This window comes from Myotis yumanensis, unplaced genomic scaffold (genome assembly GCF_028538775.1).
Source record: "Myotis yumanensis isolate MYYU_CA2020_CCGP unplaced genomic scaffold, mMyoYum1.0.hap1 SCAF_5, whole genome shotgun sequence".
Taxonomy (NCBI): domain Eukaryota; kingdom Metazoa; phylum Chordata; class Mammalia; order Chiroptera; family Vespertilionidae; genus Myotis; species Myotis yumanensis.
Window position 1 is genome coordinate 78,435,581 of NW_027223756.1, and position 26,511 is coordinate 78,462,091.

Below are 26,511 nucleotides of genomic sequence, written 5' to 3' on the forward strand. Positions count from 1 at the left end.
GGGAGGCCGCGGAGCCGCGATCGCCGCCATATTAAGGAGCGCGGAGCCGGGAATCCCGTCAGTGGCGGCCGCAGCCGACCCGGCGGGGCTGCGGGCAGCGGAGGCGGTGCGGCGCGGCGCGGCGCCGGAAGAGGCGGGGCCTCGGAGCCAGCCGGTGACGGGAGCAAGCCAGGTAAGGTGGCCGGAATCTGGGGACCCGCCCCCCGGACCCGAGCCGCGACCCCCGAGCCGGGCCTGGCGGCGGCGCGGACCAACCCAGAGCCCCCTAGAACCGAGCCGACGTGCCGTGCTGCGACACCCAAGCTAGGGCGCTTCAGGAGGCAGCCGGACCCCCGAACACCGCCCCCAAGCCGAGCTAGGCCCAGGTGACCTCAGCATCCCACTACCGTCTTAACTCCCAAATCCGAGCCTCACCCCCAAACCCAGCCCTGAGTGACCTCTCCAATCCGGGCTACCTGCAGCCGTCAACCTCACCGCCCCCTCTCCCCTGCAACCCTTTTATAACATGGGACCGAGCTCTGCCCCCAAAACCAAAGACAAGGGACACCCCCCATCTCACCCCCAGAAGAGCGGGTCCATGCCCTAATATGTACTATTCATCTCGCTTGTCAAACCCGGGTCTTCCAAGTTCGCGCCATCCCAGCCCAGGCCCTGTCCAGATTTAAACAGCCCTTCCATAGCTGTATGTGACTCACCCAGGCTCGAACCAGCGCCCATCCCAATAACATTCAAAATGAGCTTTGTGGACTCTGAATCAAGTAGGCTGAGGTGTGGAGACCCTATTGTATTCACCGCACCCCTCTCTGCTTCTGACACAGAAGCACTTAGGCAAGGCAGTTTGAATGCATAAACGCCCCCCTCGCTTCTAGCCCCTCTGCTTTCTAATCCCCGTCCTCCCAGCTGGACCCATCCCAGCTACCCAGGGTCAAGCTCTCCCATTTTGGCTGACCCCACCAAAATCTAAGGTGGCCCGTCTGTGCCCAGCTGTCTCTTCCTGCGAGCACAAGCCCCACCACCCCAGACACCCCACCTCCAAGTGTGGAATGTCCTCCCCAGCCAGAGCTGTTTTCTCCTAAAAACGATGCCCCCCACCCCTGCATTGTTCCTGCATCACCTAGACCCGTCCCAGACCCTAAGCCTGAGACCCACCACTGTGCAAATGTCCGACCTAAATCTGTTTTTCCCTGTTCTCTTCCCCCCAAAAAATCATCTCCTTGTTCAGGGAGCCTCTCAGGCTGGGAACTAGATCCCCTTACCCCAGTCCACCAGATGATGTGCTCATTCCTCTCACTGGTGAGACTGTACTCATCCTTTACCACCCCGTCCATCTTAACAGAGTTTTGTTTTTTTCAGTTATAGTTGACATACAATAGTATACTAGTTTTGGGTGTATGACATAGCGAATAGACATTTTTATACCTTATGATCTCCCCCCAAATTAGAGCCTCCCCCTCAAAACCGGCCTTGCTTGACTTCCCCATTCTGAGCCACCTGCAACCCGTGACCTCCCCTCCCACACTTATCCCCCACAATCCTTTTGTAAATAACAAGCGTAGCTTTGCTCCCCAAAACCAGGGCCCCCACTTCATCCCCACAACAGCAGGCCCATGCCCTAACCTGTGCTGTAGGAACTAGCCAAATCTGATACCCATCTGGCACCACTCAGTTATTACAATATGATTAACTACATTTCCTGTGCTGTATGCTACATCCCTGTGACTATTTTTATAACTGGCAGTTTGTAGTTCTTAATCCCTTCACCTTTTTTCTTAACCACACTTTATTTTTTTTTTTTTAATTCTTTATAAGTTAAGGTATTACAAATGTGTCCTCATCCCCCCCCCATTAAACCCCTATCCCCCCCCCCCCCCCTTAACCACACTTTAAATGAAGACTATTCATCTAAAGAAAAACCATCCACCCACAGCATACATACCCCCCACCCCCACCCCCTGGAGTGGAGACAGGTGGGAGGGACTTTGAAAAGAAGGAGGCTGGGTAGTCTCCCCTGGAGGAGGGAGCAGGGTTTGCATGCTGGGAGCCGGTGAGATCCTCTGGGGACTGTCCCCAGGGTGGTACGTTGTCCCCTAGGCTGCGTATTGAACAGAATTTCTCTCGGACCATCATGGCCTTTGATGTTGGGGGCCCCTTCTGTTTTGGCAATAGTGTACTGGCGTTTCCTTCTGAACTGAGAGTGGAAACAGGTGTGCTGGTCGCTATCTTTGTGTAGCAAGTGAGGTTGGATTGCTCCAGGAGGGTTTTGCTAAAGATTTGGGCCCACTCCCTCCAAAAATCAGGGCTCTGGGCCTTGGACAGCTCTTGGGTCAAAAAGGCCAGGTGGTTTGCTGAGTTGGGGGCAGTGTCTCAGGTGTCTGTGCTGGTGGTGGTGGCTGATTGGGCCTGGGGGAGGAGTACCTGGAAGCAAACAGGAAAACCTAATGAGGCTTCAGAAGTGGCTTGGCATTGATTTCACACTGGCTCCTCTGTTTCAGCAGAAATCGCCCAAGGGCTCTTTATTGGGACCTCTGGCCAGGCAGGTTTTGTACACTTGGGACTCCTGAGTTTGGGGAGGTCTAGAGTGGGGTTGGTTGTGGGGACCTTTTGCTCAGTGTCACTGAGCGGGATGAGGACCTGAAGTTCACTCAGGGACTGCTGGTTTGTGTAGAGATCAAGGGAGTTGGTCTTTTAGGAACCAGCCGAACTGCAGTTCCCCTGTAGTTTTTCTCTTGGAGAGCAGAGGCTCTCACCTGGGGCTATCTGTGGTTGTCACACTGGAGATGCTCCTGGCAATGAGTGGGTGGGGGCCAGGGATGCTGTTCCAAACCCCAGAGAACCCAAGACAGCCCCTCACAGTGAACGGCCTCACCTCAGTGTCAGCGGCGCGGAGGGCGGAGATCCTGGACTAAAGTTCAGACCGTGAGCCCTGGGAGGGCAGGGACTTTATTTCCAGAGCCTGCATTGTGCCCTGGCGGGGCTGGAGCTGGAACACGCTGCTTGAGTGGATGCTGAGGGCCAGGCCCGTTCTGGGGGTTGATACAGGGAGCCAGCAGAAAGGAGTGTTTGGTGGCCCCCTTTCTGCCCCGAGAGCTCCTGGTGGTCTGGTTTCTGTCCCATCACAGGCCCCAGTGGTCTCCACTCTGCCCACTCAGCCTCCCTGAGAGTTTGGCCACTGCGGGGCCCTGCTTGTGCATGCAGACAGGAGCCAGGCAAGTCCTGAAGCTCCTCCCTTCGATGCACAGACATCTGTTGAGCACTGAGACTCAGTACGTGACCAAAGCTCCCCCTGATGTGCACTCTTGCCAGGGCGTTTGTGCCCCTGACTGCCATACATCCTTGTGTTTTTGGCTAGTGCCTACTTTTCCTGCCTCAGTTTCCTCACGTGTGAATGGGATGACAGAGCACACTGAGCATTGCTTTACTTAACCATTCAACCAGTAAACATGATAAACGGTGCCCCTCCCCAAGTAAGTGGAATGTAGAATCCACTCCCCTGGCTTCCTGTGCATTCTATCTGTCCCTCTGTCTCCTTCATTGGATCTCCTTATTATCTTACTCATTAATTTTTGTTGATAACAGCTTTATTCAGATATCATTCTAATGCCACACAATCCACCCATTTAAAGTGTACAATTCGTGGTTTTCAGTATGCTCACAGGTGTGTGTATCCATCACCACTATCTAGTTCCAGAACATTTTCATCAGCTCAAAAAGAAGTCCCTTCCCCATCAGCAGTCACTCCCCATCCCCATCCCCCCAGCCTCTGACAGCCACAAATCTACTTTCTGTCTCTGGATTTGCCTGTTCTGGACATTGCACATAAATGGACTCACACACTATGTGGCCTTTAGTGTCTGGCTTCTTACTGAACATCATGCTTTCAGGGTTGTGATATGTCAGTGCTCATCCCTTTTCATGGCTAAATAATACTCCAGTATGGATGTATCCCATTTTGTTTGTCCACCACAGTTGGTGGACACGAGCTGTTTCCACCTTTTGCCTATTATAAGTAGAGTTGCTATGAACAGTCAGGATCAGGTTCTTGTGTGGTGGCCCTGGTTAATCTGTACTCAGATGCCTCTTTGCTCTTCTACACATGCTCCTTGATGACCTGCCTGCTTTTCACCCTTAGCTTCCTGTCCTCGTTTGCTGCTGGTGCCCAAAGCTGACTCCTGAACTCCAGGCCCACATAGCCAGCGGCCAGTTCTCTCCTGAGTGTCTCTGTCCATCTCTCCTATGCATCTTGGGTTGAGTGTGTCCAGAAGAGGTCACTCGTTCCTCAAACTACCCTCCACCACCACCCCCCCCCCCCCCGCTCCCCTTCCCCTTACAACGCCAGCTTCAACACGAGGCCTCTCCTCTCCATACCCCACATCTTTTCAGGGTGCCTACTTTCTCACCTGAACAGGCAGGCATCTGCTCCCTGGTTCCCCTGCTCGCCACTGCTGTCCCTGCCTCCACACTACACTCTGCTGGTCTGTAAGCCCATATCTGATCATTCCACTCTCGACTTCTGATCCCTTTCCCAGCTCCCTGCTACCACACTGTCTCAGGAGACTACCCTCTTGGCCTTGCCACCTTTCCCTTTTTCTGCTACCAGCGCACTCCATGCATCCAGCCTCCCCAGTCTGTTCACTGCAGGCCATTCTTTCTGGATCCCATGCCTTTTTGTACGTGCTCTTCCCAGACCAGATCGGATCCGGGAACTATTGCTTTGTGACTCTCAGGGCAGTCTGGTCCCTGTGGGGCATGTAGCCACTGCAGAAAGGACTAGGCTGTGTTTGCACAACAAGGAGAGGCCAGCTGGGTGGAGGGGAGAAGGATGGTGGGAGCAGGGGAAGGAGTAGATGGCTGTATGGAGGGTATTTGTCTCTGCACTTTCTGAAGGGCTGAGCAGCTGGGAAAGGTTAGTGTTGGTCTATGGAGCTCACTGGTCTTTGGAAGCAACTATTTCCCTAAGGATTCCCGTAAATGGGGGGGCGGGGGGGGGGGCGGGTCTCCACTGGGAGCAATGTCTGGAGACCTCTGTGGTTATCACAACAGGGGATGCTTCTGGCATTGAGTGGGTGGGAGCCAACGATGCTGCTCCACTCCCCACAGTGCCCAGGATGGCTCCCCAGAGAATGACCTGTCCCTGGTGTCAGCAGAGCTAGGGGTGTGGAGGGTAGAGGAAATACCCTGCCCTAAACATAATAGCTTTTTCCTTCTGCCACCCCCACCTTGGACCCATGGTTGGGAACAGCAGTAAGACAGACTGAGGAAGCACTTACTGATGTTCAGGCTACTTGTTAGGGGGTGAGCTCCCTGTCCCTGTAGGTGTGCAAGCAGATGCAGAGTTGTAGAAGGGCTTTGGGAACCTCATGGGGCTTAATCTGATCCCCTCTAAGGCCCCATCCAGTCTTGAGAATCGACCCTTTAATATCAGTCACAGTTAGAATCACATAAATGATCATTAATCATTTGGGTGTGGTACTCAAGTTGATGTTCTTCCTTTGTGTGGGGTTTGCATCCTTCGGGCTGCAGCAGACCCAAATGGCCTTTCAGTCTGAACCTTTCACCAGGCTAGATGGGGGAGTAGGGGCTCATCTCCCTTTGGGCATCATTTTCGGAGCTTAGAGCAGCAATTCTCACCTGGGGTGGGCAGTGTTATCCCTCGTCCCCACTTTATAGATGAAGAGACAGAGCCAGGTCTTCCCTCTGCAAAGCCTCCCTGGTCCACTGCACACGGCATAACTGGCTGGCAGCTGGATAGTATTTGGGGGGGGTGGGGGGGGGCGTGGGGCAGGTAAAAATTTTTTAAATTGGAAAACAAATCTACAACTTGGAGTGGATTTGAGGCAAATTGTGCCATAGGCAGATTTTCTTTAAGTGACTAAACGTTTAAAAAGCAAGTAACAATAAAAGAAAATGTTTCTGTTACAGGACCAGCAGAACAAAAAAATAGTGTATGAGTACCTGGATAATACACCCGTTTTGCAATAGTGCAACTTTTAAGTACATATTGTTGACTGTCCATAGTCCACGCAGAGTTAGAGCTCCACACTTCAACAACATGCTGACAGTTCCTAAAGAAAACTACTTAAAAAGGCATTACCAGGTGTTCCCTCATTTGACCAACTCCATCTAAGTTTCGATGTGCAGAAGGGCTTAGATATATCCAGAGTAAGCCACATGCAACATGTTACTTGATCAATTTTCTAAAATAAGGTTTCAGGACAATAACAGTAGGATAAGGGAAGAAAACATGGAGGAATGAAGTCCTAATTACCATACATGCATTTTTTTTGACAGTAGGGGAACCCTTTTACAGATAAGTTACAAACAAAGGAAAGGCCAATAAACAATTTTGTACAAGTAATTTAACACATTCTGTACAATATCTCCACTTTACTGTCATCATTTGTACAAACTCTTCATAGTTCACTTGACCATCACCATCAATATCTGCTTCCCTGATCATTTCATCAACCTCTTCATCTGTTAACTTCTCTCCAAGGTTTGTCATCACATGGTGAAGCTCTGCTGCACTAATATAGCCAATGCCATCCTTATCAAACACGCGGAATGCTTCTCGGATTTCTTCTTCCCTGTCTGTGTCTTTCATTTTTCTTGCCATCATTGTCAGAAATTCTGGGAAGTCGATTGTGCCATTACCATCAGCATCCACTTAATTTATCATGTCCTGTAACTGCTTCTGTGGGATTCTGCCCAAGAGCCCTCATTACAGCTCCCAGTTCCTTTGTTGTTATAGTAGTTCCATCACCATCCTTGTCAAATAGTGAAAAAGCTTCTTCAGTTGGTTGGTCAGCCATGCTGCAAGCGCTACCGGTCTCCCCGAGACGCAACTACACAACCACTCAGTTCGCTCGCTCCACTCGGACTCTGTATAGTATTTTGATTTGCTGTAGTGGAAGGGAGGGAGCCTTAGGCTGGACACAGGCTTGCCTGACCTGCGGCAATAGAACAAGGTCAGAGATTCCTCTCCTAGCTTCCCAGATCCAAAGTGAGCAGAAAATTGGACAACTCCTTGTTTCTGATTGGATCTTTCTCATATGGGACTTCTCCAACAACCCCTTAGAGAATTGCTGGTAATAAGACAACAGCCCCTGGCCTCCTAGCAAGATCCCCCACCTTTCTCAGAGGAAGGGGCTGGTTCAAGGCCCACAGGTAATCTGGGGGTGCTTTGAGTCACCTCCCAACCTCCTGGTTCCTCCCCTTGTGTGCACTTTTCTCTGGAGATTTAGGGCCTGTGAAAGTCTGTGCCCCAAGATGACAGTTCCCAGGGAGCCCCCATTCACTTGTCATCATGACCCCTAGTTGGATGATTCCTGCAGCAAGTGCTTGGTAGAGATTCACGTGTGATGTAATCCAGGGCAGTCCTTTCAGCTTTAGACTGCTGGCTCGCTCCATACTGAGCCTGGGACCCTCACCCATGGGAACATTGTGACCTGAGCGGTCATGGCAGGTGGAGTTCCAGTCTCAGCTCCACCACCCACCAACTGCCAGGGCCCTGAGTTCCTTAGTTTGTGAAATGGAGAGATGGGTCGTCCCTGGGGACAAAATTAAATAAAGCATGTCGAGTGCTTCGAGCTGTGTTGGCTCATAGAGGGGTGCAGGTGGAGTTTGCCTCACGGGGCCAGGAGCAGTGTCCGTTCATCCGGGACCCTGCTGCCTGCATAGGACATGTCCAGGCAGGTGATCACAGGCTCCTGCTAGAGGCGTTCCTCACTCTCCTTCTCCATATCCCTCGTGCATAGCAGGTGCCACCTGACCCCTCTCACTATTGGCCGGTGCAACTTCTCCAAGGGACGATCGCCCCACCCTCACCTGGGGGTGATTCTGCCCTCAGTGGACACTGTCCATGGCTGGGGCATTTGTGGTTGTCACAGTTGTTTCTGGCATTGAGGGGTGGGGATAGGGATGCTATTCAATCCACCATAGTGCCCAGGTGACCCCCCACAGAGAATGACTGGATCCCAGGGTCAGCAGTGCCCATGGTAACACATCTCATAGGTAGCACACCCAGACCACAGTCACCTCAAAACACTGAGTCATGGCCCGGCTGGTGTGGCTCAGTGGTTGAGTGTCAACCCATGAACCAGGGGATTATGGTTCAATTCCCGATCAGGGCACATGCCCAGGTTGCGGGTTCGATCCCTGGTGGGGAACGAGCAGGAGGTAGCCAGTCAACGATTCTCTCTCCCTCTCCCTCCTCTCTGAAATAAATAAAAATATATTTAAAAAATACTGAGTCATGCAAGATGTGTCATAGGAATGTCTTCTTTTGGCTCTTTAAAGAGCCTTACAAAATATAAAAAACAGTGAGGACCAATTTTTCGAGATCTGCAAAATCTTGAAGGCCTTGAAACTTGGCTTCAGGAAGCAGAGTGCTCTGATCCTGGGGGCCTTGGGCCTGCTGTGAACTCATAGGATGTGTGCCAACCTGTATCCAGGCCATACAGGAGGCCCTGTGTACCTCCAACACGGCATGTCCCTTCTTGAGGAAGCCTCTAAGGCAGTGATGGCGAACCTATGACACGCGTGTCAGAGGTGACACGCGAACTCATTTTTTTGATTGATTTTTCTTTGTTAAATGGCATTTAAATATATAAAATAAATATCAAAAATATTAGTCTTTGTTTTACTATGGTTGCAAATATCAAAAAAAATTCTATATGTGACACGGCACCGGTTCTATATGTGTCACGGCACCGGAGTTAAGTTAGGGTTTTTCAAAATGCTGACACGCCGAGCTCAAAAGGTTCGCCATCACTGCTCTAAGATGATCATGACGTGCTGCATGCTGTATGATTGGTCGTGCCCAGACAGGCTCTTCCACCTTATTTTCTCATTTGTGAGGTGGGGAGGCCAGGGGGTGACTTGGTAGAGTTAAAGCTCGCCTCCCTTCTTGTTCCTCACGGGACTCCGCCTGTCACTGACTTCAGCTGGAAAAAGGACTCGCAGGTATTGGCACAGGATTGTCTTCAGTCCCCTTTAGCCCTGCTAACTCCAGGGTTAGCCCACACAAGCACCATTGTCTTACTCAGCAGGTAGCACTCTGTGGTCTGGCCCTATGCCAGGTGTCTGGGCACTTATGACATGGGCTGGGTCATTCCCTGTGGAGACCATCCTGGGCACTGTGAGGGGGTTTAGGAGCATCCCTGTCCTGAGACCACAGTGTCCCCTGGGGGCAGTCACTCCAGTGAGAACTGCTGGTTTAAACAGATTAGAGCAACCTGTTTTCCCTAAGTATCTGGTGAGTGGGAACCATGTGTATCCTATAGGAACGGTGAGGTTCGGGTAGCCAGGAGTGGCAGGGACAGCCCCCTCAGGAGGGTGCAGCAGGCCACTGGGCAGGTGGTTGAAAACAAGGGCCCTGCTCCATTGCTACCTGTTGACTGGAAAGCATGCACATTCGGATTGCCCGGGAAGACAGCCCCCCGGGTTGTCAAGAATCTCTGACATGCCGAAACCGGTTTGGCTCAGTGGATAGAGCGTCGGCCTGCGGACTGAAGGGTCCCGGGTTCGATTCCGGTCAAGGGCATGTACCTGGGTTGCGAGCACATCCCCAGTGGGAGATGTGCAGGAGGCAGCTGATCGATGTTTCTCTCCCATCGATGTTTCTAACTCTCTATCTTTCTCCCTTCCTCTCTGTAAAAAACCAATAAAATATATAAAAAAAAAAAAAAAAAGAATCTCTGACATGTAGCCCTAGCCATGTGGGAACCTCATTTCTGCCCTTTTAGGTGACTGGGGTTGTGCCCCTTTTCCATAGGAGCAGGTTGAGGCTTGTCTGAGGCAGCGGCAGAAGGTAGGCCTCCTGATTCTTCATTCTGGGGGACCCAGGGAAAAGGAGACCCTCCTCTTTAGGGCTGGCCTGGTGGGTGAGTGAGACCCCTAATGACAGTACCCTGCAGAGGGAACAGTAATAGTAGGAAGCCAAGCAGCCAGGGCTTTGGCCACCTCACCAGACCAGGGACACCAGCCTACAGTTGGCACCCTTCAGGGCAGCAGGGCAGGTACCTCTCCAGGGCCGGGGTTCTCGCACTGCCACTGGCCCCATCCTTACCACGCCCCCCTTCCCCAATCACAAGGCCTTACAGATTGTCTGTGCTAAGTGACTACTTGTTAACAGAGAACTCATTACTTTCTCTAACACTCATACGGCAAAGGCAGCACAATGTTCTGGAGCACAGCCAGGGCTGCTCCTACCACTGAGACTCTTCCAGGCGGGCCCTGGACTTACGTAGTTCAACCTCTCCCCTGCTGGCTTATTTCTTGGAATAGCTAACATGTTCCCTTTCACTGATTTCAAGAAGTACCAAATTATGAGCCAGGGGAAGCAAGGCTTCCTCTTTCTCCTGACCCCCATCCTCTAGTTCAGCGGTTCTCAACCTGTGGGTCGCGACCCCTTTGGCGGTCGAACGACCCTTTCACAGGGGTCACCTAAGACCATCCTGCATATCAGATATTTACATTACGGTTCATAACACTAGCCACATCACAGTTACGAAGTAGCAACGAAAATAATTTTATGGTTGGGTCACAACATGAGGAACTGTATTTAAAGGGCCAGAAGGTTGAGAACCACTGCTCTAGTTCCATTCCCCAAGAGCAACCCTCTGCTACAAGTTTGTTCTCCAGCCTTCCAGAAATTGCTCATCCCCACAATGCTGTTCTCACAGGCAGCAGGTCCCCAAGACCTTCAGGCCTGCCCTTGTTACTTCAGTGCCTCCTGGTGGGGAAGAAGTCCTGCCCTTAAGGTAGCGCTTGGATCATTCCTCATGGTCTCTGCTCTCCTAAGCTGTCTGTACAGAACAGCTTTGTACACGAGGTTTTGCACACACACGCCCAGAGTTGCTAAGGGCAAATTCTTAGAAGTAGAAGCACTGCATCAAAAAGGGTGTGCTTTTTTAGATTTTGCAAGCAGTTGCCAAGCTGCCTTCCAAGCTGCCTTTCTTAGAAGTCGTACTAGTTTCAGCTGCTGCCAGCAGTGCAGGCGAGCAATCCCTATGTATCCGTGGCAAGGGCGTGTCACCTAATCTCAGAATCACTCAGGGCGAGGAAGTGGGAACCGCCTTCTCCAACTGTGAGTGAGGACGAGTACTTTTTCCAGGAACAGTTATTCATGTCCTATGCCACTTTGGTCTATCTTCAGGGTAGTAGATTTTTTTCTAGTTGTCTTTTTTTAATTGATTTTTAGAGAGAGAGGAGTAAAAGGGAGGACGAGTGAAAAAACATCAACGTGAGAGTGGAACATCATCGGCTGCCTCCTGCAGTCCATCCTGGGAGTTGAGCCCGCAACCCTGGCATGTGCCCTGGACAGGATTTGAACCAGCAAACCTTTTGGTGCATGGGATGACACCCAACCCACTGAGCCACACCGGTCAGGGCCCTAGTTGTCTCTTTTTTTTTCTTTCTTTTTAAAATATATTTTATTGATTTTTTTACAGAGAAGAAGGGAGAGGGATAGAGAGTTTGAAACATGGATGAGAGAGAAACATTGATCAGCTGCCTCCTGCACACCTCCCACTGGGGATGTGCCCACAACCAAGGTACATGCCCCTGACTGGAATCGAACCTGGGACCCCTCAGTCCGCAGGCCGACACTCTATCCACTGAGCCAAACTGGTCAGGGCGCTAGTTGTCTCTTTTTAAAACATGGTGTGTTTGCCTTGCAGACACTTTTCATTTCTCTGGTGATGAATTGACCAGACTTTTCTCTTACAGCTTGGGAGTCTTTGCTTTTCTGTGGTGCGGCAAGCAGCAGTCTTGGAGGAGGGTCCCCAGGCTGAAGTTCGGTGTCCCCTGAGGTCCCAGTCCTTGGGCTGAGGTGGCCTTCAGCTTTCTGGAATGAGCCAGTCTGCACACTGGCCGAGCTCCAGGCCTTAGTTCCAAGGTCAGGCTGGAGCAGGGTCTCCGGGCTGGTGGGCAGGCCTGGTTGTGTGTTTGTATTTCCCAGGTCACGTGGTTTGGGTGTGCATTTGTGCCTGATTGGACCTGCTAATTATCACTCTCTTGAGATCTTGGTCTGTGCCTGCCGGGACTGACCGACAGACCCTGAATGACGGATGAGTGATTACTCTGACACGTGTTTCTGTGGAGGAGAGGCTAAGGGACTGGTTGGCATAAGGAGCCAAAAACAACCTTGATTGCCTGCCTCCTTAAGCTTTTATTGTAACAACAGCTTGTACTAAAATTAACTATTAGATGCTATCAGCAGGGTAAGCATCCTTGAGGAGACACATGTGTCTGTAGTGTCTTTTAAGCAAGGACATGTCTAAGTAAACACTTGGGGGCTCAGACTTGTTTGGAAAAGTCAAGGCAGTGTGTGCCACCTTTGGCAAGGTCCCCCAGAGACCTCTGACCTTTCAGAGAATCCTTACAGACTTTCCAACCAAGTCCCATGCTTCCCCACATGTCTGTCTACCTCCACCTCCTCATTGAGAAAACCTGATATGTGTGTGTGTGTGCGGGGGGGGGGGGGGGGGGGGGGGGCGGGGTGCTTCTGAAGGTAGCAGGTCAATTTAGTAACAAGAGCGACATCCCTGCTGGCCAGCAGGAAGGCTCACCCCATTGGGGATGTTAACCTGCATTTACCAGGTCAGAGCCTGGGACGAGTTAGTTCTGGAGCCCTTCCACCGTGCTGGCATCCCATGGGTCCCTCTGTGGGTACCTGGTCTTGGAGAGACATCCCAGGCTGGGTGCTGGGATCCAGTGCCCCCTCCACTCCCTCCAACTTGCCTTTACTTTGACAGCTGAATGTTGGAGCCACTTTTAAAATGTGCTTCCTGGTATCAGGTACCACCACCCAAAATTGTTCTTCACCTAGTTCCATGTTTCTGGTTTGCTGCTTCTGATATACTAGTAAGAGAAGCTCAGGAGGGTGGGACCATGTCTGTCTCCTTGCCTGCTTAACCCTGGTACCTGCCTCGGGCCTCTAGGCAGACAGTCAGCAAATGTCCCTCTTGGCAGAATGAAGACCCACTGCCTCTCCGGCAGACTAAGGGATCTTGGAACTCGGCGGGGTGGGGAGTGGGGTTATGGAGAGAGGGGATGATGGAGACAGGAGGATTGGTTGGCTATCCACAGTGGGCCACATGGGACTGGGCAGAGAAAAGGCCTGTGTCGAGCACAAGCACCTTAGGAACCTTCTCAGCAGCCACCCCCCAGAAGGGTCCATGAAGGAAGGCCGCAGCAATTTGAGTCCAGAAGGAATGATCTGCTGATGACAGGAGGGTGTGCCACTCTGGACATTCCTTCTGGACTCAAATTCAGGTCACTGCCTTCTCTGCCCTGCCCTAGTGTGTGTCCTGCAGCTGCTATAACAAGTCACCACAAACTTGGTGGCTTAAAACAACAGAAATGGCCCTAGCTGGTTTGTCTCAGTGAATAGTGTTGGCCCATGGACTGAAGGGTCCCAGGTTTGATTCCTGTCAAGGGCATGTACTTTGGTTGCAGGTTCAGTCCCCATCCCTGGTTGGGACTAGTGCAGGAGGCAGCCACTGGATGTGTCTGTCTCACATCAAAGTTTCTCTCTTTGTGTCTCTCCCCTTCCCTTCCACTCTCTCTAAAAAGCAATGGAAAAATATCCTCGAGGGAGGATTAGCAAAAATGAAAATTAAAAAACAAAAAAAGACCCGAAAACCCACAAAATTATCTCATAGTTTGGATAGCAGAAGTCCAACACTAAACTCAGGTGTGGGCAGGGCTGGTCCTTCTCGAGGCTCCAACAGAAAATCATTTCTGGCCTTTTCCAGCTCCTGGAGGCACCATATCTTGGGCTCTCGGCCCCTTCCTCCACCTTCACAGCCAGCAGCACAGCCTCTTTCATCATTCACTCTGACCCTGATGCCTCTCTCTTATAAGGACTCTATGTTGACACTGTGCCCTCTGGGGAGTCTAGGATCATCCCCTATCTCAGGGGCCTTGACTTAATTTTATCTGCAAAATTCCTTTTGCCACATGAGGTGACGTGTCCACGGGTCTAGGGACTAGGGCCCTACACATGTGGGCAGTCTGGAACCTCTCTGGCCCTCAGGAGCCACATCTAAATGGTGAGATGCTGCCCACTGTATGGGCTCCTAAAGTGGCCATACCAGAGTATAAGCGGGCAGACAGGGGCAACTGATCTGCTGATGACAGGAGGGTGTGCCACTCTGGACATTCCTTCTGGTCTCAAATTCAGCACACCACCAGCTGTGTGGCACTTCGCCTCTTAACTCGTCCTGGGAAACCTGTCTTTCACTCTGTCCCTGAGATGACTGCAGCATTCTGGGCTCTGCTTAATTTCTGATGTGCAGAGTGCATCCAAGCTATTGTTGGGGCCTGCTATCCTGACACAGACTAGCCCTGCCGGCCTCAACGTGGTGCCATTGATCTGTGAATGGAGGTGGTCTCCAGGGGAAGTGAATTCATCTGGGCCAAGAGGTTTAGATGACTCCACCCATAGCATGACCCGTCCTGATATGAGGCCCCTAGGGTTTTTTCCTGGGGAGAGTGAGCTGCTAACTTTGTCTGGAATAGTTCACTTTCAGCAACAGTATGTTTGGAAGCCATGGGGAGAGGCAACTGCTAAGCACAGGGACCATCCACCTTATCTCCTGAGAGCTCGCTGGTGGGTGGCAAATGAGGCCCAGGCAGGGCCAGTGGGGGAAGTTAGCCAGCCTCTCTGAGCTTTTTTTTTTCCTTGTCTGCAAAGTGGTGGGTACAGCCAACTGGTCCACATCTGGGAAAGTGCCCACTGACTGTTGGAACTACTAGAATGGAGCCATGGCTACTCCTTTTGTGTCTAGCCCCCTGTAAACCTCACTCACAGGATGCTCGGTCAAGGTGGACCTAGAGCTCAGTTCTGTTTGCATGCAGCCTGGTGCAGTGGTCGAGATGATTTGGGCCTCCCCTTGGGAAACTGTCCTTTTGAACAGGAGTCTCCACCTGGGACAGACTCTCAGGCAGGCACAGGCATCTCTGTCCCAAGTACAGCTGTGCTGCCACAGGAGTGGTCAAATGTGGGGAGGGCACATGTGAATGGGGAGGGGTGTTGCGGGGCAAGGCCTGGGCTTTGGGGAGAATCTGGAGGAGGAAGGGAGGCGCAGGTACATTCTGGGACAGCCAGTGGGTGGACTGTGAGCTAGGCAGGGCCAGGCCAGGTTGGCAGGAAGTCGGAGGAGGTGGAGGATGTGGCCCCAGGCCCCAGAGAGGTATGGAAGGCCTGAAGCCATCATCAGTCCCTTCAGGAGACTGTCCTGTGGCTACAATGGACCAAAATGTGTCTGGGGACCTCTGTTACAGCAGGGGGGGTGGGGGGAGCAGGAAGGATGTAGCCAAGAAGGGATGGTGGCTCCCAGAGGTTTACCCAAGGTTGAGGGGTGCTGAGGTGCTGCGGTCCTACTTTTCTCATCAAAGCTGGTCTACTGAGGTGGGGGACAGTGGGGCTTGGGGCTCCAAGCTAGCACAGGCTCACGGGAGCCCCAGGGTGTAGAGGGAGGGTCTGGGCACACTGGGGGTATTGCTGCTCTTCACTCAGTCTTCACATCCTCATCTGCATGAGGGTGTGAGCACCTAGTTCATGCTGCTGTGTGGGGGGAGCATGAGATAAAACATGCAAGCTCGCTAATGTGGAAGGTGGCGGGAACACACTGTGGGAACCAATGGCTGTGTCCTGCGTTTTGACCAAGCAACTGGCTTCGGGACTGGGCCACATCAAGGCATTCCCGTGTGTGCGGTAACGACATGTGAGGGACAAGTACCTGGCGGGCTAGAGCTGGTGCTTCAGCCACACAGTATGCCTGGTCTCTGTGATGGGCCAGGAATTCATCAGAGAGGTCATTTGGGGATTTGAGAATAGAACGGAGGCAGACCTGCCTAAATATCTCATAGTGTGGGCCTTAGGGCTCCAGCCAGAGGAGTAGAGGGACAGTGACTGCCGGGGTTCTGGGGCACAGGGCAGGCCCACAGCAAGAAGCTACCGTCTGCTGACCCCCTTCTGTGCCAGGCTCTGTCCTGGAAACCTGCCTTACCCTCCATGCTCTGCAGTGCCTTGAAGGGAGGCAGGACTGGCAAACGTTTTCTTCTGAAAGCAGCCAGAGTACGGCTGTGGGTCTGGTTTGTCCCTGGGCCCCAGTTTGCCATCCCTGCCATAAAGAACAGCCTTTCTTTCTGAGGCTGCCACTCACTTCTGCCCCATCCTGGAATGCCCAAAGCCCTTTCTTCCTCAGATCTGCTCTCCCCTCTGTGGAATATTGCCCTCCAGTCTCCTTTTGCTGGTGATCTCTCACTCCACTTCCTCAGAGAGGCCGCCCCAGATTGGGTGGAGTTCAGTGGGAGCTGGGTAGAAGCTGGAGGCCAATTTCCCTGGGTCACAACCTGGTCTGCCTGGCCCTGGGGCTCAAGTGCCTGCATAGGGCCTGGGGCCCAGTCAGCTCTGGCAGACTCCTGGGGAGTGTATTGACCCTCCCTGGTACAGCCCCAACCCATGCCCAGCCCCATGCCTCCTTCTTGGGGCCAGGGGCCAAGGAGCCAGGGAAATGGTTCCTTGCATGGCTCATGGTCTCAGAGGGTCTGAAGTAAGAAGGCAATGAGATGGAGGTCTGAGTTGGAGGAGCGGGGGACTTGGGGTAAGCCCTCGGGGGTCAGGGATAGGGACAGCCTTGCCCTAACCAGGACAGAAGTGAAGGGTCCTGTCAGAAGGTCCCCGCAGAGGAAGCAGAGAGGAGTCCTGTTTGTCCAGGTTGTATCTCCCTGTGACTTCCAAGGCCTCTGGGGTATGGCCACGCCTGAGCTCTGGGCTCCTGGGAGGGAGGACCTGCCGTACGGTAGGGCATTCCTGAAAGGGGTTCTGTGGTCACCGGGTGGTAGTGAGGGCTGCTGCCCACTGGTGCTGAGCTGTCCTGCCCTTCCTGCCCCAGGCTGACTGGCTGGCTGAACTTGGTGGCCTGACTTGGCCGGCAGCCGTACCTGCCCTGCCTCACCATGGACCAGGACTATGAGCGGCGCCTCCTTCGGCAGATTGTCATCCAGAACGAGAATACAATGCCGTGTGTGAGTAGCCGGTGGTCACCCCTGCCAGTGCTGGCCTGGCCCAGTTGGAGCTAGTGGGGAGATGGGGGAGGGGTGTGGTTGGCCACAGGGCTTCTGCCCTCAGCAAAAGAGGGAGGTGCTATGCAGGTGAAAAACACATCCTCCCCCAGAACTCCCTCATGACGCCACCACAGCCACCAGAGCTGCAGTGCACCTCCCCTCCTCCTGCTGGAGGCCCCTTATTCTTTACAGGGCCTGTGCCTGCTGGCCTGCAGGGGGCACCAGCTCTTCTCTTGGGCCGTAGTCAGGTCTGACTGGGGGATGAGGGAATGTGAGCCACCTTCCCATTTTCCCAGCAGGGCAGTCAGTGAAGGGCCCAGCAACACAAAGCTGGGGTTCAGCCCTGGCCCCACAGCCTGTGCAGGAGAGTTGGCCTGGGTTGGCTGATGTGGGAGGGGGTCAGGGTACTGGGACCCAGGAGCCGATGGGGCAGGGGTGACCGGGCTAAGGGGTCTGGGGAAGATCCTTCTGGTTTTGCCGGCAGTCCTTGGCTTTTAGATCCATCACTTCAGTCTCTGCCTCGTTTTCATGTTCCCTTCTTTTCTGTGTGGGTATCTCTGACTCTAATAAGGATACCAGGCATTCATTTTAGAGCCTAGGACTTCAATATATGCTTTTGGAGGACACAGTTCAACCCACAGCAGATCGATTATAGATAAGGGCGTTCGCCAGATAATCAAGTTGGGGTCAGAGGGTTGGCTGGAAGCTGTGCGCCCACCTTCACATCTCGGTTCGGGTGGTTGGGTTATTGTTCTCTGGGAGAAGATCCGTCCCATGTGCAGGAAATCGAGGTGGCGGGGCAACAGGTTCTCAGTGCTCAGGGAATAAACTTTCGACTTTCTGGTCCTGTGGTCGCTTAGAAATATAAAGCCACCTTGTAGTGTGCTAATGTCTTGGGCTCTATTGCTCCTTGGCCTCTTTTTGCCTCACAAAGCTGCCAGCAGGTCCAGCATATGAGTTATTTACCCAAATGTTTTACCTCTGCCCCTTGGGTTTCCAAGATTGAACCCCTCGGTCAGTGGCCAGAGACCAAAGGCAGCAGGCAGAGTGGATGGGTCAGGCTGTGGCTCTGAGACACCCAACCCCACCCTGCCATCCTTTTAGGTCTCAGAGATGCGGCGGACCTTGACACCTACCAACTCCCCCGTGTCCTCCCCCAGCAAGCATGGGGACCGCTTCATCCCCTCAAGAGCGGGCGCCAACTGGAGTGTCAATTTCCACAGGATCAATGTGAGGACAGAGGACCCCCAATGGGAGGGCCAGGCGAGAAGCCTGGGGCGGGGCCACGCCATTCTGGCTCACCCCTTCTTCCTCTTGCTCCTTCCCTCTCCCGCAGGAAAATGAGAAGTCTCCCAGCCAGAACCGGAAAGCCAAGGATGCCACCTCGGACAATGGCAAAGGTCAGGAGTCAGGGCCACAGACACCTTCTTTCTTTCACCACCTCACCCCCTGGTCCCACCCCAGCCTCTCATTGTGTTTGGTGCCTGCAGATGGCCTGGCCTACTCAGCCCTGCTGAAGAATGAGCTGCTAGGGGCCGGCATTGAGAAGGTGCAGGACCCACAGACGGAGGACCGCAGGCTGCAGCCTTCCACGCCCGAGAAGAAGGGCCTGTTCACGGTGAGCCTGCCAGCCATGCCCACACTGACCGATGCTTCCTGCTGGGGATAGAGGTCCTTCTCCTCCATGACTGATCCAGGCTCAGCCCTCATCCCTGGCCTCCTGTGCTGTGTGGAGGCTCCTCCAGGAGACCAGTCTCAGCCTCCCTAGGTTCCTCCTCCTCCCCCGACACACCAGCCCTGCTGGGGGCCTTGAACCCCAGAGAGGGTGGGAGAAGGCAGGGCCAGGCCCCTTTAGCTCCTAGGCTTGCCCTGTGGCCCTTCTGGGCATCTGCTGAGACAGAGGTAACTGGGGCAGGTGCTCAGGTGCAGGGTGAAGGGACAGTGTCCTCAGCAGAGCCGCCCCAAAGAGCATGTCCAAGCCATCCCGGGTCATGGGGGCCCCTGGCAGTGTTGGAAAGAGCCTGACTTCTAGTCCCTCAGGATGGCTGAGGGGCTAATGGCTGTGAGGGGGCAGGGGCATGCTGGCAGTCACACCGAGCAGGGTCCTGGTTTGCTTTTCTGAGTTTCCGGAACCCAGGACACCCCTAGTTAGAGGTCTTCCTGGTTAGGGCGAGTAGCACCCTTACTCTTCCCCCCCAACCACCAGGAGCTCAGGGCACCCAAGCTTTGGGTCTGAGGTCCCTGAGCTCTGGGACCACAGTGTCCACTCAGTGGGTATGTGTCCACGCTCCCTCCAGTATTCCCTCAGTACCAAGCGCTCCAGCCCTGATGACGGAAATGATGTGTCTCCCTACTCCTTGTCGCCAGTCAGTAACAAAAGGTGAGTTCGGGGTCTTTGAGGGCGGGGACAGGGCAGGGTGAGCAGCCGGGCAGTACATGAGAGCTGCAGTTAGTCTTAGGACCCCTCACTGGGGCACACTGTCAGCCTGAAGGTTTTGGGTCCAGACTGGGGGAGAGGGGAGTCAGGGAGGGCTCTCTGGAGGAGGTGCCAAGCAGAGAGGATGGTGTGGCTATTGAGTCTTGGGGTGGCCAAACACCCAAGGGCAAAGGGCCTTGTGTCCATGGGGTCACCCACAGTTTGGGGATCATGCAGGCAGAGGGGCAAGGTGAGCGGGAGAAGATATGCCAAGAACTAATGTGAACCAGGGGTAGTAACATTAGCCAAAGAGTAATGATAACCACATGGCTGATTGACAGAAAATCACCGTCTCGGGCTCTCCCCACAGTCAGAAGTTATTGCGATCCCCACGGAAACCCACCCGCAAGATCTCCAAGATCCCCTTCAAGGTTCTGGATGCACCTGAGTTGCAGGACGACTTCTACCTGAACCTGGTGGACTGGTCATCTCTCAATGTGCTCAGTGTGGGGCTGGGTACCTGCGTGTACCTGTGGAGCGCCTGCACCAGCCAGGTGGGTGCTCCAGTGCCCATAAGTGTGTGTGCAGGTGCTTGTGTGTGTGTGTGCCTCAGGGGTGTGGGGTGGCTTCCTCTAGTCATTGCGTCGGGCTGGCCCATGTGAAGGGTAAGTGTGGCTGGGTGCTCCAGAGCCTGGGGCAGCACCTGGCTAACCTCTCACCTCTGAGGCCCACCCTCCACGTACAGACTGGAACTCGGGAATAGTCAGCAGGTGTGAGTGGAGGCCCCTCTGCTGTGGGCTATCTCCTGTATTGACCAGTAGTCCTTGCTCTCTACCAGAGTTCTGCCTCTGCTTGTGTCTGCAGAAGAGGGGAGATGGGTGTTTAGGCCTGGCTGAGCCTGGGGGCTGCCCCACCCCACCCTCAGCACTAACCCTGAGGTGCTGCTAGGCCCACCATGGGCTCAGACACGCCTGCCAGGGTGGGAGGTTTTCAGAGATTAATGCAAGTGGTGATGCCCCCTAGAGAGGGCTGCCACCTGTTGGAAGCACCCCCAGGTGTGTGATGCCCTCGTCACCTCCCCAGCACCCTCCCCAGACTTTCCAGTCACTCATCCCTGTGCTGCATGTGTCCCCTTGCAGCCTGCAGTCTCCTGGGCACCCCAGCATCATTATCTCAGGTCCCAGCCTTAACATCAGTGCCCATAGGCTGAGGTGTGACTGAATGAATAAACAGATGGATGCATGAATGAATGGACAGGGGGCCTTGAAGGATCAGCGGGCAGCACGTCAGCTCACACCGACCACTCCCTCCTTCCCCCAGGTGACCCGGCTCTGTGACCTCTCTGTGGAAGGGGACTCAGTGACTTCCGTGGGCTGGTCTGAGCGGGTTAGTATACAGGGTTCATTCCTGGGCTGGGCAGGGGAGGTCTCACTGGGCCTTGCTGGCAAGGGTCCTCGGCAGCGTTGGGGGCCTGGGGGACCCAGAGCGATGTCTGCATCCCGCCTGTTCCCAGCCTGGCAGAGACTGTGACAGTGACAGGGCTGCTGGCAGGTCCCCCCACAGACATAGAGTTGAGCGCAGTCCCTTCAGAGCCCCAGCCTTCACCCCAGCCAGGGGCAGGCCAGGCTCGGGCAGGCAGGTTCACACATTGAAGTGCATGGGTCTTACATGTGCGTTGGCTGATTTTGACAAACCCATGTGTTGTGTAATCATCTCCCCAGTAAGTTCCAGGACAAGGTGGGTGTCACTTGATCAGAAGGGACATGCGAGGAGCAGGGAGGGGAGACCCAGGGAGGCTGGGCCTGATGCCTGCTCTCGCCGGTCCTGTCCTAGGGGAACCTGGTGGCCGTCGGCACGCACAAGGGCTTTGTGCAGATCTGGGACGCGGCTGCGGGGAAGAAGCTCTCCATGCTGGAAGGCCACACGGCACGAGTTGGTGAGGAGCCCAGGGTCCTGGTGGGGTGTCATCCCAGTGGGTGGGAGTGATTCTAGGCATGAGGAAGTGATGATTCCCAGCGCACCCTGTTTCTGAGAGGCCAGGCCTCGGCCTCACTCAGCCTTCTGTCTGGTCTCTAGGAGCGCTGGCCTGGAATGCCGACCAGCTCTCATCTGGGAGCCGGGATCGCATGATCCTGCAAAGGGACATCCGCACCCCGCCCCTGCAGTCGGAGCGGCGGTTGCAGGGCCACCGTCAGGAGGTCTGTGGGCTCAAGTGGTCCACGGACCACCAGCTCCTTGCCTCAGGAGGCAATGACAACAAGGTAGATGCCCTGGGCCCCTCATTGTCCGGGCCTTGGAAATATCCCATCCACTTGGCCAGCCCTCATCCATACAGCAGGGGTGACAAGGGTATGCCCTGAGGGAGGACCATGATGGGTTTGAGCTAAGCCATTCATCCTCCCGTTGAGGGCTTGCCTAGGGGCCACAGCCAATGGAGGGCCTCACAGCTGCTGCCGCCCCCAATCCCCACCCTCCCAGCTGCTGGTCTGGAACCACTCGAGCTTGAGTCCCGTGCAGCAGTACACAGAGCACCTGGCAGCCGTGAAAGCTATAGCCTGGTCCCCACATCAGCATGGGCTGTTGGCATCCGGCGGCGGCACGGCCGACCGCTGCATCCGCTTCTGGAACACGCTCACAGGGCAGCCACTGCAGTGCATCGACACAGGCTCCCAGGTGTGCAACCTGGCCTGGTCCAAGCACGCCAATGAGCTGGTGAGTGCCATGGCAGGGCCTCTGTGTGTGCACAGGAAGGTTCTGGAGCAGGAGCCCTGGGCCCCAGCAACGCCTTCCCTGGGGTCCTAGGGTAAAGCCAGGACCCTGCCACCCAGGTCAGTCTGGAAGTACCTGCCCCTAATCTGGGTGCCCGTGCTGCTGACCACCAGCAGAGGCTGGCTGAGCTCCGGGTACAGTGTAGCTCCCTGTCACCTTCGGCATCAACCAGAGTTTGGGGGTACGGGGCTGGGCAGGTCCCAGGTGTCCTTGCTGTTCAGTGGGTGCATCAGGGGGAGTGGACAGCTTGCATCTGAGCCCTGGGGTCGTGGGAGGGGAGCCCAGGTTCTGACAGTGCCTTCTACATCCCACAGGTTAGCACACATGGCTACTCACAGAACCAGATCCTGGTCTGGAAGTACCCGTCCCTGACCCAGGTGGCCAAGTTGACCGGGCACTCCTACCGAGTTCTGTACCTGGTGAGTCTGCACTGGGCCCCTGGGAAGGCAGGGTGCAGATCCAGCTGGCAACCTCCCCCACCTGGGCCTGTGGGGTGGGGGTGGGTCATCCAGGCCAGCTCCCATGTTCTGCTTTCAAACGTTAATTGTGTCATCACTTTGAATCTACTTTCTTGAACTCCCCAGCTCTGTGAGGAAGGGCAGCTGTGTCCTCCTGAGAATCTCCACACATTAGTTTATCTTTATGATGAAACACAATTAACCCCCCATCCAACTACTAAGAAAATCTCTGAGGACAGTTCATCAGATAACCTATTTGCACCAGCCTGAGGACAGGCCCTCTCCATCCCTCCTCAAGTGTTTTTCTGTCTTTCCAGAAGAAGTATTCTGTGCTTAAACTGTCAGATCCTTTGCTCAAGTGCATAGAGTAGATAGGGGCTGGGGCACCCTGTGTTTTTGGCTTTGGTGGGGGCCCAGCCCCCTGCACCTGTCCTCCATCATTGACTCCATTCATGGGACCAACTGCAAGGCCCGAGAACAATGAGGGTCTCTCCTCCTGCAGGCCATGTCCCCTGATGGAGAGGCCATCGTCACTGGTGCTGGAGACGAAACCCTGAGGTTCTGGAATGTCTTTAGCAAAACTCGTTCGACAAAGGTAAAGTGGGTCGGTATCAGCGCCAGGTGCTCCCCATGCGCATCCCCTCAGCCTATCCTGGGGGGCGTCCCCCACTGCCACCTGAGCAGCCCTGTTCAGACTCTGCTGTCACTTTCCCCGGGACTGCCTGCATCCCCTCTAGCTGCTCCTGCATTGCTCTGCACCCCCAGCCAGGGTGCCAGGAAACAATGGTGCCTACTCATGCTCCTCCTCTGGCCCGAAGCCTCTGTCCCCGTCCAGCTGCGGGCTCAGCTTTCTCTCCTGTGTGCCCTGCAGGAATCTGTGTCTGTCCTCAACCTCTTCACCAGGATCCGGTAAACCACGGGCCCAGCCATCAGGGCAGAGGAGCACCACCTGTCATCACGTGCATGACCCTCCCTCCTGCACATGTTCCCAGAGGAAGCAGCCGGGGTGGGCGGGCAGCCGGGCACAGAGAGACTCTGAAGATTCTCATTAAAGCCTGATTGCGAACCCTGTCAGCGGTGTTTGGGGTGGGGATGTGGTTGGGCACCAGCAGGCACGCGGGGTTCCGGCTCCCTTCACACCAGGTGGCCCCAAGGCCCCAGCTTTGACCGTCTACACTCGGATGGGGATGGACGCCTCCCTGGACCCCACCTGCTTCCCTTTGTGTCCATCGTCACTTTGTTGAGCTGCATGCTCTTCCCAGAAGTATGGGTTCACCAGTACTGCCACTGCCCACGTCTGCGACGGGAGAAACAGCTGGATGCCAAGCCAGTCAGCCAGGGGAGGGCTCAGCAGCAGGACGGTTCAGGTCAGCCCGTGGATCCACAGGACTCCTGATAGGTCTCTTGCGGCCACCTCTGCTGTCCCTCTGCTGGCAGCTATCCCAGTGACTTTGCTAGGGGCCAGGCATCAGGAGCAGGCCCAGGCAGGCTGTGCACCAGAGGAGGTCATCTCGAGATGGACTTGTTCCAGGAAAACGGAAGTTGGGTCCACTTGTCATCATGAGCTTGCCCTGACCCTGCACTGTCCTTGTCTCTGACGGGGACACAGCTGAGCTCTGTCACCAGCGGGACTACGGTTCCTGCGGCTTGCTGGGTGTACAGATCTAGGTGGCCTAAGGGTGCCTCACCCTCCTCCCAGGTTCCTTCCCCATCAAGCTATCCCATGTGTCCTTTCCAACCATGCCTGTGACCATGGGGAAGCCAGGGAGGAGCGAGAGGAGGGGGCAACCACTGGTCCCCCAGAAGCTTTCCAGGTATCCTCTATCCTGCCCCCACCCTGTTGTCCTCTGGCCAAACTGGGTACCACCTCTCTTCCAGACCTGGAGAAATTGGAGGGAGAGAGGTGAACCCAGGTGAGGCTAGAAGGCAGAGCAGGCCTGGGGCGGGCAGAGGTCACTCTGGCTCTGCTTCTAGGTCCCCCTCATTTAGTGTTCCCCCCCGCAATCGGCCATGTGTGTGCATGTGTATATATGTGTTTGTGACTTTTCTTTGGGATTGTTTTGTGTTTTGTATATGGGTCCCAGAAATGTTTAAGGCTAATTAGAGAAGGGCAGGGCCCACCCAACCTGCCTGGGGGTGACGGAGTCACAGCTTTTAAAGCCTTCATTTAGGAGGGGTGATCAGCTGAACCTGCTTGGATTTGGGGAAGGGTGGGACCCTGCCCCACCCCAGCATCTGTGTGCCATAGCCTCAAGCAAGGACAGTGTACATAGATTTGTGTATTTTGATTGGTCATCTTATTTTTGAGTGTTTTTTTTAAGAGAAAACAATCCTTCCCTACCACACCCTCACCCTGCGTAGCTGCCGAAGAGCCCAGGAGCTGGCTCTGTGTAGGACCCGCGCCTGGGAGTTGAGACAACAGAGAGGAATGTGTGTTCCCTGGCCTACGGGTCTGGGGGCTGCAGAGTGAGCCTTGTGTCTCCTCTAGTGGAGTATCACTGTCATTATACCAGGTATGGGCTCATGCACGGCTGGGGCTGGCTGTCCATCTGGCTGGGGTGGCTGACAGCTGCAGTCTGCACATACCCAGGCCCCAGACCAGCCTGAACGTCACAAACAGGTGATGAGCAGCCTGCCCTGGGTGAGCTGTGTTTGAGGGATGCCTGTGTCTCTGATTTCATGTTCTAATAGGGATAAGGGTGACATGCATTCACACCGTCCTTGCAGCTGGGGGGGTGGTAGTGGTCTCCATATGCAGTGACATGGGGGCAGGGGAGGGAGGGCCTACTGGGGGGCTGCAGGCTGCACAGGAGCTCTCAGAGCAGGCCTTGCTGCCAGCTCCACCTGACGTGACTGGTCAGCAGTGGGGGCATCGCCCGCCCAGTGTCTGCACTTGTGCATAGTTGAAGGATGGGTGGGGCATGGTCTGTCAGGCACCCTTTGACTATTGAATGTGGCTTTTGGGGAAAGGGAGTTAGGGTGAGGCAGAGGCCAGTGCAGCGGTGAGGCCCTAAGGCAGCTGCCTGTGACTGCAGAGCCTGCAGGCCTTTTCCTCCCGGGGCAGATCCCCGACCTAGGCACTGGGGGCAACAGCGCAGACCAGATCCCAAGACCTGCCCCCATGGGGCTTCTATTGGGTGTGAGAGGGAGGTGTGTGATGGAAGAAGGAGACTTTAGGAAAGGACAGCTTTGGATCCGGGACTTGCTACAAAGCTGATGTTTGGGCAAGGAAGGTTTTGGACAAGAGCAGGAGACCTCTGGGCAGGACTTTACAGCCTGTGTAAAGGCCCTGAGAGGAAAGTTCCTGAGTGTTGGAAAGCAGTGAGGAGGCCCTTGTGGTACAGCAGAGTGAGCAAGTGGAGGGAGAGAGGGCAGGGAGGGGCCTGGGCAGGTCTCGCAGGGCCTCGTGGTGAATGTGGAGACGTGACCACTGGTGCAGGGGCACAGAGGGGGCTGTGCCAGGCCTGTGATGATGTGACTGGCCCAGACCAGGTGGAGGTGGTGAAAAGTGGGGAGATTGTGGATTTTATTATTTTTTAATTGTGGTAAAATATGCATAACTTAATGTTTACCTTCTTAAACTGAACATTCCGTGGCATTTGGTGTATTTATAATGTGCAAACAGCACCTCTAATTCCAGAACATTTCCATCACCCTCCCAAAAAACCACACCTCCACTCAGTCACCCTCAGCCCCCGGCAACCATGAACCCACTCTCTGTCTCTGGATGGGCCTGTCCTGGACATTTCACATAAATGGAATCACACACTGGCTTTTGTCTGGCTTCTCTCA

General features: G+C 54.5%; 1 protein-coding gene and 1 pseudogene across 3 annotated transcripts; one reads left to right on the forward strand and one right to left on the reverse strand.

Moving 5' to 3' along the window:
- On the forward strand, nt 1–25,019 carry FZR1 (fizzy and cell division cycle 20 related 1). Of its 3 annotated transcripts, none has more exons than XM_070415782.1 (14): nt 1–172; nt 16,905–17,037; nt 18,181–18,306; nt 18,413–18,476; nt 18,567–18,694; nt 19,374–19,456; nt 19,863–20,046; nt 20,813–20,878; nt 21,326–21,428; nt 21,569–21,753; nt 21,971–22,204; nt 22,576–22,680; nt 23,222–23,323; nt 23,591–25,019. In XM_070415782.1, the coding sequence occupies exons 2-14, from the start codon at nt 16,969–16,971 to the stop codon at nt 23,630–23,632; spliced, it is 1,491 nt and encodes a 496-aa protein (XP_070271883.1). In that variant the 5' UTR covers nt 1–172; nt 16,905–16,968; the 3' UTR covers nt 23,633–25,019. The 3 variants fall into 3 exon arrangements, with proteins under 3 accessions (XP_070271883.1, XP_070271885.1, XP_070271884.1); XM_070415784.1 differs by having other exon boundaries at nt 23,222–23,314; XM_070415783.1 differs by lacking the exon at nt 1–172 and adding an exon at nt 11,807–11,896.
- Nucleotides 6,302–6,824, reverse strand: LOC139009765 (calmodulin-1-like; annotated as a pseudogene).
- Nucleotides 25,020–26,511: the final 1,492 nt, after the last annotated feature.

What these genes read in the sequence shown, in the direction of transcription:
- FZR1 (XM_070415782.1), top strand. Translation starts at nt 16,969, where the DNA reads ATGGACCAGGACTATGAGCGGCGCCTCCTTCGGCAGATTGTCATCCAG. An exon ending in TCGCCAGTCAGTAACAAAAG is followed by an intron (nt 19,457 to 19,862) that starts GTGAGTTCGGGG and finishes CTCTCCCCACAG; the next exon opens with TCAGAAGTTATTGCGATCCC. An exon ending in CAGGAGGCAATGACAACAAG is followed by an intron (nt 21,754 to 21,970) that starts GTAGATGCCCTG and finishes CCACCCTCCCAG; the next exon opens with CTGCTGGTCTGGAACCACTC.